The 15,477-nt window shown below is 41.6% G+C and overlaps 1 protein-coding gene across 2 annotated transcripts in view; it reads left to right on the top strand.

Annotated features, from left to right (window-relative positions):
• Positions 1-11,896, top strand: part of ST3GAL5 (ST3 beta-galactoside alpha-2,3-sialyltransferase 5) — a 168,412-nt gene extending 156,516 nt beyond the window's left edge. For both annotated transcript variants that reach the window (XM_077477962.1, XM_077477961.1), the window contains one exon: positions 721-11,896. In XM_077477962.1, coding sequence (XP_077334088.1) covers positions 721-1,005 — 285 coding nt within the window. In that variant the 3' untranslated portion in view covers positions 1,006-11,896. The remainder of the gene's footprint in view (positions 1-720) is intronic.
• Positions 11,897-15,477: the final 3,581 nt, after the last annotated feature.

The following is a 15,477-nucleotide window of genomic DNA, read 5'->3' as shown; positions in this document are numbered from 1 at the left end:
CACCTGCACTATAATACAGACAATCTAATGCCACCTGCACTATAATATATAATACAGACAATCTAATGCCACCTGCACTATAATACAGGCAATCTAATGCCACCTGCACTATAATACAGACAATCTAATGCCACCTGCACTATAATACAGACAATCTAATGCCACCTGCACTATAATACAGACAATCTAATGCCACCTGCACTATAATACAGACAATCTAATGCTCCCTGCACTATAATACAGACAATCTAATGCTACTTGCACTATCATACAGGAAATCTAATGTTACTATCACTGTCATACAATCTAATGCTGCTGCCACTGACATATATTCAATCGAATGTTGCTTTCAGTGTTATATAATCTAATACTGCTACTACTGCCATACGGGCCATCTAATGCTGCTATAGTGATTGTCTGTATGCCAGTGGTAGAGTGGTAGCAGCATTAGATTGGCTGTGTGGCAATGGAACTTATATTGTCTGTATGGCAGTGGTTCCGGCATTAGATTGCCTGTCTGTATGTCAGCGGTATCAGTATTAGATTGGACAGTGGTGACAGCATTAGACGGTAATCTGCCTCAGGGCAGGGTAAACAATTCAGAGTTCTCTATAAAGTGTTATTGAGTATGCTGTCACCATATAATGAAATAAAATAATTATGTAGACTGTAAAAGCCTTTCGTTATATTATTCACTTGACCTTTGTCCTCTCTGTCTAGAATGTCCCGACTATCGGTGCAATCGCTGTGGTCCTAGCTACACACCTGTGTGATGAAGTGAGTTTAGCCGGCTTTGGCTATGACCTCAGTCAGCCAGACATCCCTCTGCATTATTTCGGTAACCTTTGTATGAACTCAATGAACAGACAGCCGATGCATGACGTCACCAAAGAGAGGAAGCTGCTACAGATGTTGGTGCGGGAAGGCGTGCTGAAGGATCTTAGCGGGGGCATTCACTGTAACTTTTGCCCCTCTTATCAGACAGGGGAATCGCTTCATGTATGATGGCATGTCCTTGGGACCTGTAATAAAAGTGAGCAACTTCCGCTACCAGTAAACTCTATCTGCCTCCTTTAACACGAAATTACATGAAGGCGGATGCTGCTGATCGCTGTGACCCTCCATTGGCGTTACCGTGACTCCAGACGAGGGCGATGATGCTGAATTTAGCAGGAAATTTGTGTAAATCTTCCTCCACCTAGAAATGCTGTAGAAAAGGATGCTATTTTTTTTTTCTGGTAATTTCATCTCTGCAAAGAATGGCACAAGTTATCCTTCAGATCTGCCCAAGGTTGTACTTGATACGTGCTGCCCTCATCAAACAAAACAGCAGATTCAGAAGTGGCTGCATTGGTCATTCATATGCAGCAGCGAGGACTCCTTTCTTTGCCTGCCATGTTGCTTTCAGCCATTTCGTTTAATGATTAATGAAGTCATGCTTGGTGGTTCTGGAATGGATCCTCTATCATTGGAACTGTTCATCCCAGGCATGGCATGGAAGCCAAGATGGGACCAGTAAACTATCACATGGTAACTTCAAAACCAATGTCATCGATGAACTCTCAGAATGTGTGAAATGGAGGACTGAGGATATTCTATTGTTTTTACTTAATTCTGCAATGCAAAATTAACTCATCATAAAGTGCTGTATTATTATTTTTTACATTTTTACAATCTCTGAACTACTATGCCTCATCATATGTTAAAACCTCACTGAAAGGGGAACTCCAATCCAGACAGAAATTACTAGAGATTAGTACATTTATATCTGGTTAAATATGTATGTTTTATTTCTTTTGCCAATTCCTTTATTGGGACCACTTAGTGTAGTAACAAGGGAGTCCTGCCCTGCTATTTCTGAGTGTCAAGTGCACATAACTCCACCATTCTCTTGCAGAATCACCTGCTGGTAAAATCTGGTATTGCTGCGCTTTCATTAGAATACAATTGTTCTCTTTGAGAACCAACGTATATCATTGGTCTACCTCTAGACTGCCAAGTATTGCTGTTATTCTCAAGGGACCCTTTAGAAGAAGGGGACCCTTCAGTTACTTTTACTAATCAAACACTGGATTTCTATGGAACAGAATTACCTCTACTGACAGGTGAAGGCCTGAAATCTCAAACCACGTACAGATCTGTGAATTGCTGTAAGGGTGAAAAACCACTCGTGGGTCAAAGAATGCTGTTTGTAAAGTGTTATTGACACTCAGTAATTATTTTTTTTAAGTAAATGACACTCAGATAAGCTAGAGTGAGGGAGGCTTACACCTGGTACACCTGAGAAGCCAAGATGGAATACTGCAGGGCACCAAAGGAAAATGAATCGCTGTTTGCACACTCAGCCAAATTCAATAACAGATTGCAAAGTGTTAAAGAGCTAACACTTGCCAAAATGTGGGAATGCAGGAGAATGATGGGTCTCTGCACCGGGGTGTGTAGTAGCTCACAATTCTTGCTGTCCAGTAGTGAGACCTGCTAGCCAGCAATGCCATGAGCAGTGGCAGCTTATATGACAGGTGTGGTTTGGACTAGTAAATATACCTACCCCTCCATTTTATTTCATAACATTAGAACAAAAAAAATCAAACAAATGCAGACACATCAAATCAGTTCCAGTCAGGCAGCTTCCATGGTACTATGGTAGCAGCAAGAGCACCCATATATACCCCACTACCACACGCATACATCTGCATGTCTTTTACATGGTACATACCCCCAGCTGTCCTGGATTCCATGGGAATTTACTGGGATTTTATCACAGATCCAGGCTTGTTCCAACACACTGCTCCATTTGAACTCATGACCAACAAAGTCAGCATAGGTCTGGCAGCAGGAGGAGGAAGGAGAGAGCAGCAGTGAGGAACACAGACTTCTGTGCAAGGTAGGTGTTCTCCACTGACATCAATGTTTACTCATACATCCCACTGGCATGGTTCTCCCCACCCCTTCACTGAACACTATTGTTCTTCCCCATCTCCGCTGGGCAAATTGTTCTCCTCTTATCTCCTGCTGGTTACTATTGTCCTGCCCCAACCCTGGCTGGTCACTTTTGTCTTGCCCCATCCCTGACTGGTCACTATTGTCTTGCCTCATCCCTGGCTGGTCACTAGTGTTCTGCCCCATCCCTGGCTGGCCACTATTGTCTTGTCCCATCCCTTATTGGTCACCTTGTCTTGCCCCATCCCTGGCTGGTCACTTTTGTCGCCCCATCCCTGGCTGGTCACTAGTGTTCTGCCCCATCCCTGGCTGGTCACTATTGTCCTCCACCATTCCCAGCTGGGCACTATTATCCTACCCCATATCTGGCTGGGTACTGTTCTTTTACACTCCCCACTAAGCACCATTGTCCTCCTCACTGGGAGATATTGTTTTCCCCATTATTTTTCTATCTTGCCTTCCACAGGGCACTGTTGTTTCTCCCAACCCCCTGCTGTTCCAACCCTGGCTGTGTTCTATTGTTCCCCCCACCCCCAATTGGGCTCTTTTGTTACCCCTAACTCCCACTGAGCACTGTTATTAAACACCTCTGCTCAACACCTCTTGTTTTTCCCAGTCCCTTATTGGACATTTATTGTTCTCCCCCACCTCTTGTTGGTCATTATTGCTCAGTTTAGATTTTTTTGGCAAGGTGTGCCGTGCTCTGTGTGTCTTCTTCATCCCAAGGTTCACTTTTTTATCCATTTCTAAAGATGGGAGGTATGGCATGGTAGCCTAGTCGTGTACACCCACAGATTTTATTAGCCTAGCTGTCTACAATATTATTTTCATGACTAAGGACTAACGTCTGACATGCGTAGGCTGTTTTACAGCTCTGTACATGTATTTAATAAAGAAATACTATTTTGGATGTCATCCTGAGTACCAACCATCCCTTTCCTTAATCTTATTTTAATGTTTGTTAGTCCAAACCAAACTTCGTATTTAAAGCCAATCTGTCAGCCATTTTTAATTTTTATATGTAAACCACAAGTCTAGTTTCAGAGGGACAGAGTAGGGATTTGTGGCTGTTAAAATAAATGGCAACCGCTTTCTCTGGTCCAGTTCTTTTGGATTTAATCCTTTAATTGCAGAGCCTTTTTTTTTTTTTTACATGCACAATAAAATGCTCTTTGTGGACTAAACCAAATTAAAGACTTTCAGCCATATAGTTTTTGATGTGGGGATTTCCAATATATGTAGCGTATTAGGCGCCTATGTGCGTACTAACCTTTAGTAACTACTGACTCTGACTCTTTTTATTTAAATATGCTATTTGTGCATTTTATATTTTTATTGAACTTTATTATGGTTATAAGGGAACTGAAAGCAAATACAAGTGGTGATAGATGCCTTTTATGAAGACCCCTGAATCCAATGCCAAGACAAATTTGCAGTTGCTTTTAAAGCTTGTTTTCAGATTTTGCCTGTCATGTCATAGTCTTTACAGTGGTGGCAGTAAAAGGGTTAATCCTTTCCGATTCACTTCAAAATCTCAGATAGCTATTGGCAAGTGAGTCTCCTCACTGGAAAAGGTTGGGATTCAAAAAAAAACCTCCAGTTATTGAATTTGGCTGATTGAAATCTGTTCTTTGATTGGAGTTCCCCCATAAAGGATATGTGCCCAGTCCGTTCTTCTCTGGTCACCCCCCAGCCAGCATTTTTATAGTAGGTGGTGCTCACCTGTAAGTCTGCTCTTCCACACTATCCTTATTGTGCAGCCTGACTGTTACCTCACAGCCTCCCGAAATCCTCCAAATTGTGCTGGGGATCCCACTCCCCTGTATGAGACGCCCATCCGAGTAATATGGAGCCTGCAGTATGCGAGCCAGAGTTTTGGAGGTTTCAATATAAAGGCTGCGTGGTACCAGGCTGGCTACACATTGAAGATTTCAGAAGGTGGGTTTCAGGTAAGTATGATCCATTATAAATTGCTTGACATGGACAGACCAGAATAGAAAAAGGAAAGATATCCTTTATTGCACTGTATATCTTAGAGCAGAACTAAAATCCAAAATTCTTACCTCTACGTCAACGGTCCGAAGTCCCACGCTGGTTTCTTCTGGGTGTCAGCCATCTTCAATGGCCAGCGTGGGTTGACATTGCATGTCTCTTTTGCAATAAAGAGCTGCCTACTCAAAGTTTTTTAATGGAGACTTTAGTTCTGCTTTAGGCCAAAACTTTATTATTCATTTTGGATTGAGTAGAAAATGTTTAAACCCTGTCAGGTTTTTTCACCATCTGTGACTCATTTGTAAGACTTTCCTTATAGCACTGTGGTGTTGGGGGCATCGGCGGTAAAGCGGCACCATTTTTAGCAGCACTTTGCCGTTGTTTTAGCTGCGCTTTTAATCCCCGCTTGTGGCCAAAAAATAGTTAAAAGCGCCGTTGCTATGGCGATTTTCCGGCGCTTCAGCGCCTCTGCCCATTGATTTCCGTGGGCAGTGGCACTTTAGGAACCGTGTATACATCATTCTTAAAGTGCCTCAAAGATGCTGCCTGCAGGACTTTGTTTAGCGTCCTGCCAGGGCACCTCTTCCGTGTGAAAGCACTCGAGCTTTCACACTGGAGTGACAGGATTAGCGCTAGTTTTAGCGCTATAGCGCCTGTAAAGCGCCTCAGACTCAAAGTAGCCTTATAGAGAAAGCCAGAAGTTAGAGGAAATCTCTCCAACGTGAGGTAGACAATTGACACATAAAGAAGTATGCAAAGCGGAAGACTTCCCCTTCATTCTTGTTTTGGTGACAATTCCAAAATGGTGGTCACCAGGACGAATCAAGAATGCGAATGCGGTGACACAGATAGCAATAAGAATCTTTCTACAAAGATGCCAGCACTCAGCCAATAAGCTTTGGAGTTTTAATGAGGTCACATCATGAAAGCCATATATAAATAGGTGTCAGATGATCAACACCACTGACATTTCGTCACTGGAGGAACCCTTTCTAAAGGTAACAGAGACTGACCACTTGAAAGAGGGGTCTTCAGCAGCCCCAAAACATATGTGGTATTGGTTATTTCACTATATATGGCTTTTGGGATTTGACCTAATTAAAACTGTGAGGCTGACGTCTTTGTCAAATGGGTGTTGACGGTGTCACAGTGGGTCGTGAATTCTGGAATAAAGAAGGAAACGTATGGGTCTGGGGTTTGATGGATTTATGACATGCAATAAAAACCCAACAGAGGATCTAACTATTTCCCATTCTATCCAAAAACTACAACAAAAATGTTTTGCCTTTGAATACACTTTATTTTCCTAACATTTACATGGTCATAGAGTCTATGTATGTATTGCATTCATGCTGTAATATAGATTCTTTATTCTAGTTTACACAAAGGCACTGCGGTCATATGGATGCAGCACTGAAAATGTAATGTACGGTTTTGATCACCAAACATCATTCATACTTTGATTGAAGTATATATTAGAAAGTATTTTCGTTTTCTTTTTTTTTTTTGCACAGAATCCATTGCTGGCAATGGTGAGATCTGTATTATTTTGTACCAGTATTAAGCTCTGGTATTCACTGGCTGATAACAGATAGTGCCTTGAAGCTTTATAATATGTGTGTTATGTATTATATATTTCACAGAGATGAAAGCCCATATTTTAGTGATTTCTACCCACAGGCTTCATTTACCGTGCTGCCTTAAGAATGTCTGAAAGTACACTTGGAAGTGCAGTCGCTCTAAATCTAAGGGGTAGATCTGAAATGAGTGGAAGCTCTGCTGATTTTATCATCCAATCATGTGCAAGCTAAAATGCTGTTTTTTATTTTCCTTGCATGTCCCTCTCGGATCTACAGCGACTTTACTACCAAGTGCACTTGCAGTGCAAAGTGGATTTTCCTTTAGTAAATGACCCCCAATGGCTCTTGCTGCCCAAAGCTTCTACCCTAAGATTCTTCAGCGTTCCCCCATATTACACCAGAACCACAGAAGGGGAATAGAATTTCTGTCAGAAAAAAAGCAAATTTCTCTACAGATAATTTCATCTGTGAAATATATATTGTTTAAAATGAATGTCACCCCAATGTAATGAAGTAATGCATACTAGTTGTTTTAGTTTTTTTTTTATTATTCCTGAGGTCTTATTAATGTTAGAACGTGAACAAAAAACATCTGGTAGCCTTCCGCCCTTTTTTAAAAAAAAAATGGCCATACTGAATTCGGGCCTCTGCAGCCTTTCAGAAGTCCAGGCCTAATAGCAAATAATCTCTATGGTGAATGCAAATGTTGGTGCTGACTGACACTTTGCTGACCAAAATGCCTCAAGGTTGAATCTACTGGTCAGCAAAATGTTTGAGCATTATCACGCTGTTTTTTTATGCTGGCATATGTACTATCTGCACACTGTGAGCCAAAAAAAACCCAGGTACACTCATACGAAAGTTGGCATGTTCATTGTGTGAACCTCAATGATGACTATGAATTTACTTGGAAGTATGCCGGGATAAGCAATAAAACTTGAAAACGCCTGTTTGTATATCCTCTTCAGTACTGTGCTATAGCTGAAAGACAGTTACAGCATGGCTCTCTGGTTCTTGGATTTCCTCCCAGAACATGTCTCCCGCATTCTGGACACGGCTGACCCTAAATCAAGGCAAAGGGGCAATCACAGCAGCCCTTTACCATGTGATCACATGTAAACAACCATGCCAGTTATCGGCATTCCTTTCCTCACACATTGTCATTGCCACCTTTCAGTGCAGCCTCTGCAATGTCTCCTTATCAGTGCCCATCAATACAGCTTATCAGTGCTGCCTCATCGGTGTGCCCCTTTAGTGCTGCCACATCAGTGCAGTCTCATTAGTGCCCATCAGTTCAGCCTCACCAGTGCAGTCTCATCAGTACAACCTCATTAGTGCACATCAGTGTAGCTTCATTAGTGCACATCAATGCAGCCTCATCAGCGCACATAAGTGAAGCTTGGACCAAAGTAACTATGTATATACCATACCTGGCCTATCTTTGTGGAAGCTTGAAATCACTCAAGTAAACACCACTACTCCAGTGATCTCCACTAGCTTCCAGGTCCTGTACCTAGTGGCTGCCCTGCCATCTATGGGGCACTCAAAATTTGAAACAGGTGCCATTCAGAGATCTCTTTGTATTCTCTAAATGAATACAATATGTTCCCTGATTGGATGAGGCAGAGATCATGACATCCCTTCTCCACATCTCCATCCCATCCAATTTAGAGAATGCTTTGCATTCAATGAGAAAAATGCAAAGCATTTCCTCAATCATGCCCTTTCCGAGTGGGCACTGTGTCAGGGGACCCGGAACTTAGTGAAGATAACTGGAGTAGCAGTGTCTGCTACAGTGTTTTCCAGCTTCTAGAGGGATCGGCAAGGTATGAGGTATATGCATAGCTACACTGGTCCAAGTTGGACCAATGTAACTTAAAAATACATTTAAAAAATGGGAATCCTAAACTGTAAGTATATGAACTTGTAAAAAGATAACCTCAGGACTGGAGTTCTTTCCATTATTTCTTCTCATATTAATACTCATATAGTGGTATATATGGTCTCATTGATGGAAAAACCCAAATATAGCAGCATATACATAGAGGTGAAACTACAGATCAAATGGCCATCCATGCAGTCATGTCCATATTCTGTATATCTGAGGTTCATATATAGCATGGTAACTTTCTGTGGCATGGATTCCAACATGGAGTGAACAGAACTTCATAAATGCCTGAAGTATTGACGTTCACTCTTTAATGGTGTATATGAACTAGTGTAAGGTAGTCCGCATTTAACTTCAATTGGATTTGTTTGTTTTTCCATCATAGGACTGTATATGTTCCTTTTTACTATATGCATCAGCTAAGCTATATGTCAAATATTATGGGCTTTGTTGCCTTGGCTATTAATATGTCGACAGAATGGCACGGCTAGGCAAATTGGCGTACCTGTACGTCCCTTTAAATTTGCCACCGTGTCATCGTGTGCGCGCCTCCATGAGTCGGGTCGCGGGTCTCGCGGACTCGATCGCCGCAGGGATATCTGCGATCGCCTCATGGAGAGGAAGAACGGGGAGATGCTAATGTAAACAAGCATCTCCCCGTTCTGCCTAGTGACAGTGTCACTGATCTCTGCTCCCTGATTGGGAGCAGAGATCAGTGACGTGTCACTTGTAACCATGCCCCCCCCACAGTTAGAATCACTCCCCAGGACATACTTAACCCTTACACTGCCCCCTAGTGGTTAACCGATGTGTCCGCCGTAATTTCGCAGTGATGATAAAAATCGCTGATCGCCACCATTACTAGTAAAAAAAAAAAAATGATTAATAAAAATGCCATAAAACTATCCCCTATTTTGTAAACATAGTTAGTAAGGTTGAATAAAGACACCAGTCCATCCAGTTCAACCTGAGTGAGTGTCTACAATTGTCCCTATCCCTGTACATTGCACACTCACATCCATCCCTACCCTCAAGAAGCCCACAATCCAAGGTCCCCATTCATATACTAGGGCCAATTTTGGACAGAAATCAATTAACCTACCTGCATGTCTTTGGAGTGTGGGAGGAAACCGGAGTACCCAGAGGAAACCCACGCCAGCACAGGGAAAACATGCAAAGGTAGTGTATTACAAAAAATATGTAGAAGAATACGTATTGGCCTAAGCTGAGGAAAACATTTTTTTTTAGATATATTTTTGGGGGATATTTATTATAGAAAAAGAATGCATTATTTTTTTTCAAAATTGACGCTCTATTTTTGTTTATAGCGCAAAAAATAAAAACCGCAGGGGTGATCAAATTCCACCAAAAGAAAGCTCTATTTGTGGGGAAAAAAAGGACATCAATTTTGTTTGGGAGCCACGTCGCACAGCCGCGCAATTGTCAGTTAAAACGGCGCAGTGCCGAATCGCAAAAAGTGCTCTGGTCTTTGGCCAGCAAAATGGTCCAGGGCTTAAGCGGTTACTAAATCAACAATAGAACAATAAACAATATAACAGGTGTTTTCGGTGTTCATTGCTTATAATATTAGTATCAAAATTACTTTATGATCTTGATTTAATCTGTTCTGATTATTAAGTATGTTGGATATATCAAATGGACACAAGCCCAGTTGCAATGGTAAAATATTTATTTATCATCATGCAAGTTTTATTGCAATCACTCTTATAGCTGTTCAGTGGTTTGCTGTTCTCAGCTTATTAAATTCCAGGGCACCATTAAGTCTGAGTACTTGCTGGAAATGATCCTCGCTGATAAGCAGTTTTTTTGTTTTTTGTTTTTGGAGAACTGCTGCCAAAGATACTCATAGAAACCACAAGGTACCACCTCACACCAAGTCCTTGGCCTTACAATGAGCTGCAAATCACTGAACAGCCACCTTCCAGTAGTATGAAATTAGGAGATTCTTCTAAGAGCCCATTAATACTATCCTGTTTTAGCAACACATTACACACAGGTTGGTGTTTTATGATGGCATCAATTTGGAATGGTACCCCAATGCACCTTGGCATTGCAGCACAACGCATTTGCATTGTAGTAAACGGTATCATACAGATGTGACCCATTTGTATGTTGTGCTGTTCTACATGAAAAATAGTACATGTCCATTTTTTCCTGCCTTATATGTACAGCAACGCATTGCACACATAGGGGTTGATTTACTAAAGGCAAATAGACTGTGTACTTTGCAAAGGGCAGTTGCTCCAGAGCTTAGTAAATGAGATAAAGGTAGATATCTGCATCAGGTATATTAAACACCGACCAGACTATTTCCAATGCACAGGAGAGATTTCGCAGAGTGCCACAAGTGCAGGGGAGCCGAGGGAACGTTTATACATATGGTATGGGATTGCCCTAGGATACGGCCCCTGTGGTCCGGGGTGACTGAGCCCATCTCCGATCATTTTGCCCTCCTGAATATATGTTTCCCCTTACGATGCCTCCTGGGAGTCTGACCAGGAGGAGGTAAATGTGCATACTAAATTGTTCCTCAGACTTCTGTACTTCGGAGTGCGGAAATTGATCGCCCAGAGATGGATTTATGACAACAAACTCAGGGAATGTGGGTGAAGATAGTAAACGCTGATGTGCTTCTATATCACATGACATATGAGGCGAGGGGGGCCCCCAAGAAGTTCAGAAAGGTATGGTTTAGGGTGGACTGACTCAAAAAATACCCTAGAGGAGGATGAGGAACAGAGCGGCGGAGGTAGATAAGTGAAGGAATCGGCAAGGGGGATTACAACGGAGGACGAGAGTATGGATATAATAAAATGGAAATATTGAAAATATATTTGAGGTTTTGTCCTTATGGTGGATGTCTAGTGTTATGACATTGGTTTAAAACAAAAGAGCAAAAATAGTGTAGGATGATTTGTAAGAGATTCCAGAAGAGATGACACCAGCAATGATGACATTATGATGACATTACAGTAGACATATAGCATTCTGTATGTACTGCTATTGCTGCCAATATAATACCCGATGTTTGTGATGTAACCTTTTAATATGCTCAATAAAAATTTTTGGGGGAAAAGAAAAAGAGGTAAAGGTTCTCTTTGCAAAGAATATCCAATCACATGCAAGGAACAAAAAAAACAGCATTTTTGCTTGCACATGATTGGAAGATTGAAGCCCTGGAGCAACTGCCCCTGCAGAGGGCAACTGCACCTTGCAAAGTGCACAGTCTTTGTTTTTAGTAAATCAACCCCAATGCGTGGATGGGGCCTAAGGCCTTCACTTTTAAAAGGTGCAGCAAGGCAGATATGGATGTTTTATTGGGAACTACGGATCACTGTGTTAAACCTTTGCTGTATTTTATTTGGTGTGTGTTTTTAGGAATGTTTATTTGTTAATTTGTATTATATCTCAGGAATATGAATATGTAATTTTTTTTTTATCACTTAAACATAAAAAGATCACGGATTCTATAAAATTGGTTCATGTTTTGTGTGTCTTTATTTCCTTAAGTATACTTACTACTTGTTTGGAATAAGTTCATTTAAAAAAAAAAAAGTAATAAATGCACATCTTTTTTTCAGCACTTACTCATTTTTTTATAGGAGCCTGGAAAGTATTTCCTTGGCGATCAGCAGATTGTGGGTGCCACGCTGGACTCCTACAGACTGCCCATACATCATATGAGCAGGCAGTTACACAGAAAGGAAGGCTTAATGAATTACTTGAGCGTTCAACAAAAACTACCAGCTGACAGCTGCAAAGGCTGTTGGTACTTGTACTTCATTGATTCACATGGATATGTATGTTCCCCGCATGGCCACACTCTTTTCAAACAGTGACAACAGGAGAAGATCCTTGGTCTACTGTCACAGGGAATGCAGGGATTGGCTGCAGAACATGTTACATGTTCCACCCTCAGAACGGGTAGAACATGTAACATTTTCCCAAAGTTGAACTTTGGCTTTAAGTACAAGACTTCATTAACCTCCCTGGCGGTACGATTATTTCGGATTTTAGGTGCTAAAAGCGGTACCATTATTTTGCATGAAAATTTGGCGTTTTATATTGTAGTCCTGCAATTCTTAGGAATAACTCTCTTAAATCTGTCCAAACCAGAGTCTAGCAGACATCCCGGGTATGATAAAGTTTGAAAAATTAAATCATAAATTATAATATAATAAATAATTATAAATAATTGTACCAAATAATAATATAACAATAATAAAAATTATTCAATAATGTAATCAAATCAAAAACACTGAAATTTGCTCAGTTGCAGAATTGTCACTGTCATTACTTTTCAGTATTTGATGACGGATCTCCCCACAAATCGCTATCGCTCAATTCTGCGAGTGATTCTAATTTATTATCGCTGTTTTCTAGCTGGTCTAAAATCATTTTTGATGTACAGTGACAGTTTTGGTTGCTATGGGCAATCTCCAGTTTCCAGGCATAAAGAACAGTTTTTATTATATAAAACTGCATGCAGGACACTGGGCAGACCACTAGGGACAACGGGGATGTGAAATATTTACATACAGCAATGTAATCTGTAAGATTACATTATACTGTATGTTTACTGTTTGTTTCACTTTTTGAATTTGGCGCCGATCTCCGTGCCCGTGCGTCGCAACGCTCGCAGGGCACGGAGATCGGCGATGTAATGCATCGAGCGAGACACGGCTCGCTCGTACAGCGGGGAGACAACGCTGGATCCGAGGGAGAAGGTAAGTAAACCTCCTCCTGGATCCAGCGATGCAGTCCCGAGTCTGACTCGGGGATACTGCTCTTGGTATAAAAAATCCACCCCGAGTCAGACTCGGGAATACCGTCAGGGGGGTTAAAGCCCATGTCCAAGGACCCCCAGTTTCTTAAATTCAGCTTTGCCTGAAATACTCACCTCCTTTCTAGCGCTGGTCCCTGCAGTATTTCCTTTTCGCCACAGAATGTCCTCATTTTTTTTCCTCATTAATATACAGGTATACCTCAATTATAAGTACACAATGGGGTCTATTTACTAAAGCTGGAAAGTGCAAAATCAGGCTCACCTCTGCATAGTAACCAATGAGCTTTCGGGTTTTATTACCAAAGCTTAATTGAACAAGTTGGGATTAGAAGCTCATTGGTTTCTATGCAGATTTTGCACTTTCCAGCTTTAGTAAATAAACCCCATTGCGTACCTAAAAGTGAGGTATGCCTGTACTCTGTACTCCATAATGACAAAGTGAAAACAGAATTTTAGAAATGTCTGAATTTATTAAAAAGAAAAAACTGAAATATCAGTATTGCTTTCTGTACTTAAGTATTCAGACCCTTTACTCTGTACTTTGTTGTAGCACCTTTGACAGCAATTACAGCCTCCAGTCTTTTGGGGTATGATGTGAAAAGTTTTGCACACCTGGATTTGAGGGATTTTCTGCTATTCTCCTTTGTAAATCCTCTCAAGCTCAGTCTGGTTGGATGGGGATTGTCAGTGGACAGTCATTTTTAGGTCTCTCCAGAGATGTTTAATAGGGTTCAAGTCAGGGCTTTGGCTAGGCCACTCCAGGACATTCATGTCCTTAAGCCACTCCTGTCTGTTGGCTGTTTACTTAGGATCGTTGTCATGTTGGAAGGTGAACCTTCGGCCCAGTGTGAGGTCCTGAGCGCTGTGGAACAGGTTTTAATTGAGGATATCTCTGAGATTTGCTCCATTCAGCTTTCTCTCAACACTGACCAGTCTCCCACTCTCTGCTGCTGAAAAATGCCCCTACAGCATGATGCTGCTGCCACCACAATGCTTCACTGTTGGGATGGTATTGGGCAGGTAATGAGTGATGCCTGGTTTCCTCCAGAAATAACGTTTAAAATTGAGGCCCAACATTTCAATCTTGGTTTCATCAGACCAGAGAATCTTGTTCCTCACAGTCTGAGAGTCCTTCAGGTGCTTTTTTTGCAAACTCCAAGTAGGCTTTTCTGTGTTTTGCACTGGCTTCTGTCTAGCCACTCTGCCATAAAGCCCAGCTCAGTGGAGGGATGCAGGGATGGTTGTCCTTCTGGAACTTTGTACCATCTCCACACAGGATCTCTATAGCTCAGCCAGAGTGACCACCGGGTTCTTGGTCACCTGCCTTATTAAGGCCCTTCTCCCAACTTGGCCGGGTGACCGGTTCTTGGAAGAGACCTGCTTGTGCCAAACTTCTTCCATTTGAGAATTATGGAGGCCACTTTTCTCTTGGGAACCTGCATATATAGCAGCCACGTAACCAACGATTTGGTAGCAATGTTACCAAAATAAAATTTTTTTGCTTGAATAAAAAGCAGAGCATATGGGTAGCTAATATCTGCATTTCATTGTATCATTTTCAGTTTGCCTTTCAATTTTTTTAAATCTAGCCCAAAAAGTGTTTTAGCGCCCTCTTTTTTTTTTTTGAAGCTCATGGGTTGCAGGTCTAAAGCTCTTTTTCTGCACCAGATGTGTTTCTGTTTTCAAAATCGCTTAATTTGAAGCCGTGCCAGATATGAATACACTGTTTACAAAAGATTAATATAATTAGGGCCTCTGAGTGCCGTCATTTTCCCAAGACACTTCCTGTATTTAAAACAGAATTTGAGATAATTAGCACAACACATTTCCCTTGTTTTCGCTCAGCTCTCACAGGTGGCAGGAATGGCGCAGGCTGACGACATGCATGAGTAAATGCCGCTGCGGCAGACCAATTTACAAAGCCCACTGCCTTGCATCATATGGTACCCTACTGTACTGGCTGTGGCCAGTCTTCTATTTTAGATATTTTTTTTCTTTCCTTAATGACCATGTTTAGCTCCCAGGCTGCACAGAATCTACACTCACCGGACACTTTATTAGGTACTCCTTGCTAGTACAGGTTTGGGACCCCCTTTTGCCTTCAACTCCCCTCATTCTCCATGGCATAGATTCAACAAGGTGTTGGAAACAGTCCTCAGAGATTTTGGTCCATAGTGACATGATAGAATCACGCAGTTGCTGCAGATTTGTCGGCTGCACATCCATAATGCGAATCTCCCATTTCACCACATCCCAAAGGTGATCTATTG

This window comes from Lithobates pipiens, unplaced genomic scaffold (assembly GCF_037356315.1).
Source record: "Lithobates pipiens isolate NorthernLeopardFrog02 unplaced genomic scaffold, aLitPip1_a1.2 Scaffold_13, whole genome shotgun sequence".
Taxonomy (NCBI): domain Eukaryota; kingdom Metazoa; phylum Chordata; class Amphibia; order Anura; family Ranidae; genus Lithobates; species Lithobates pipiens.
The sequence above is the reverse complement of the archived record's forward strand: the minus strand, read 5'-3'. Positions and strand labels throughout refer to the sequence as shown.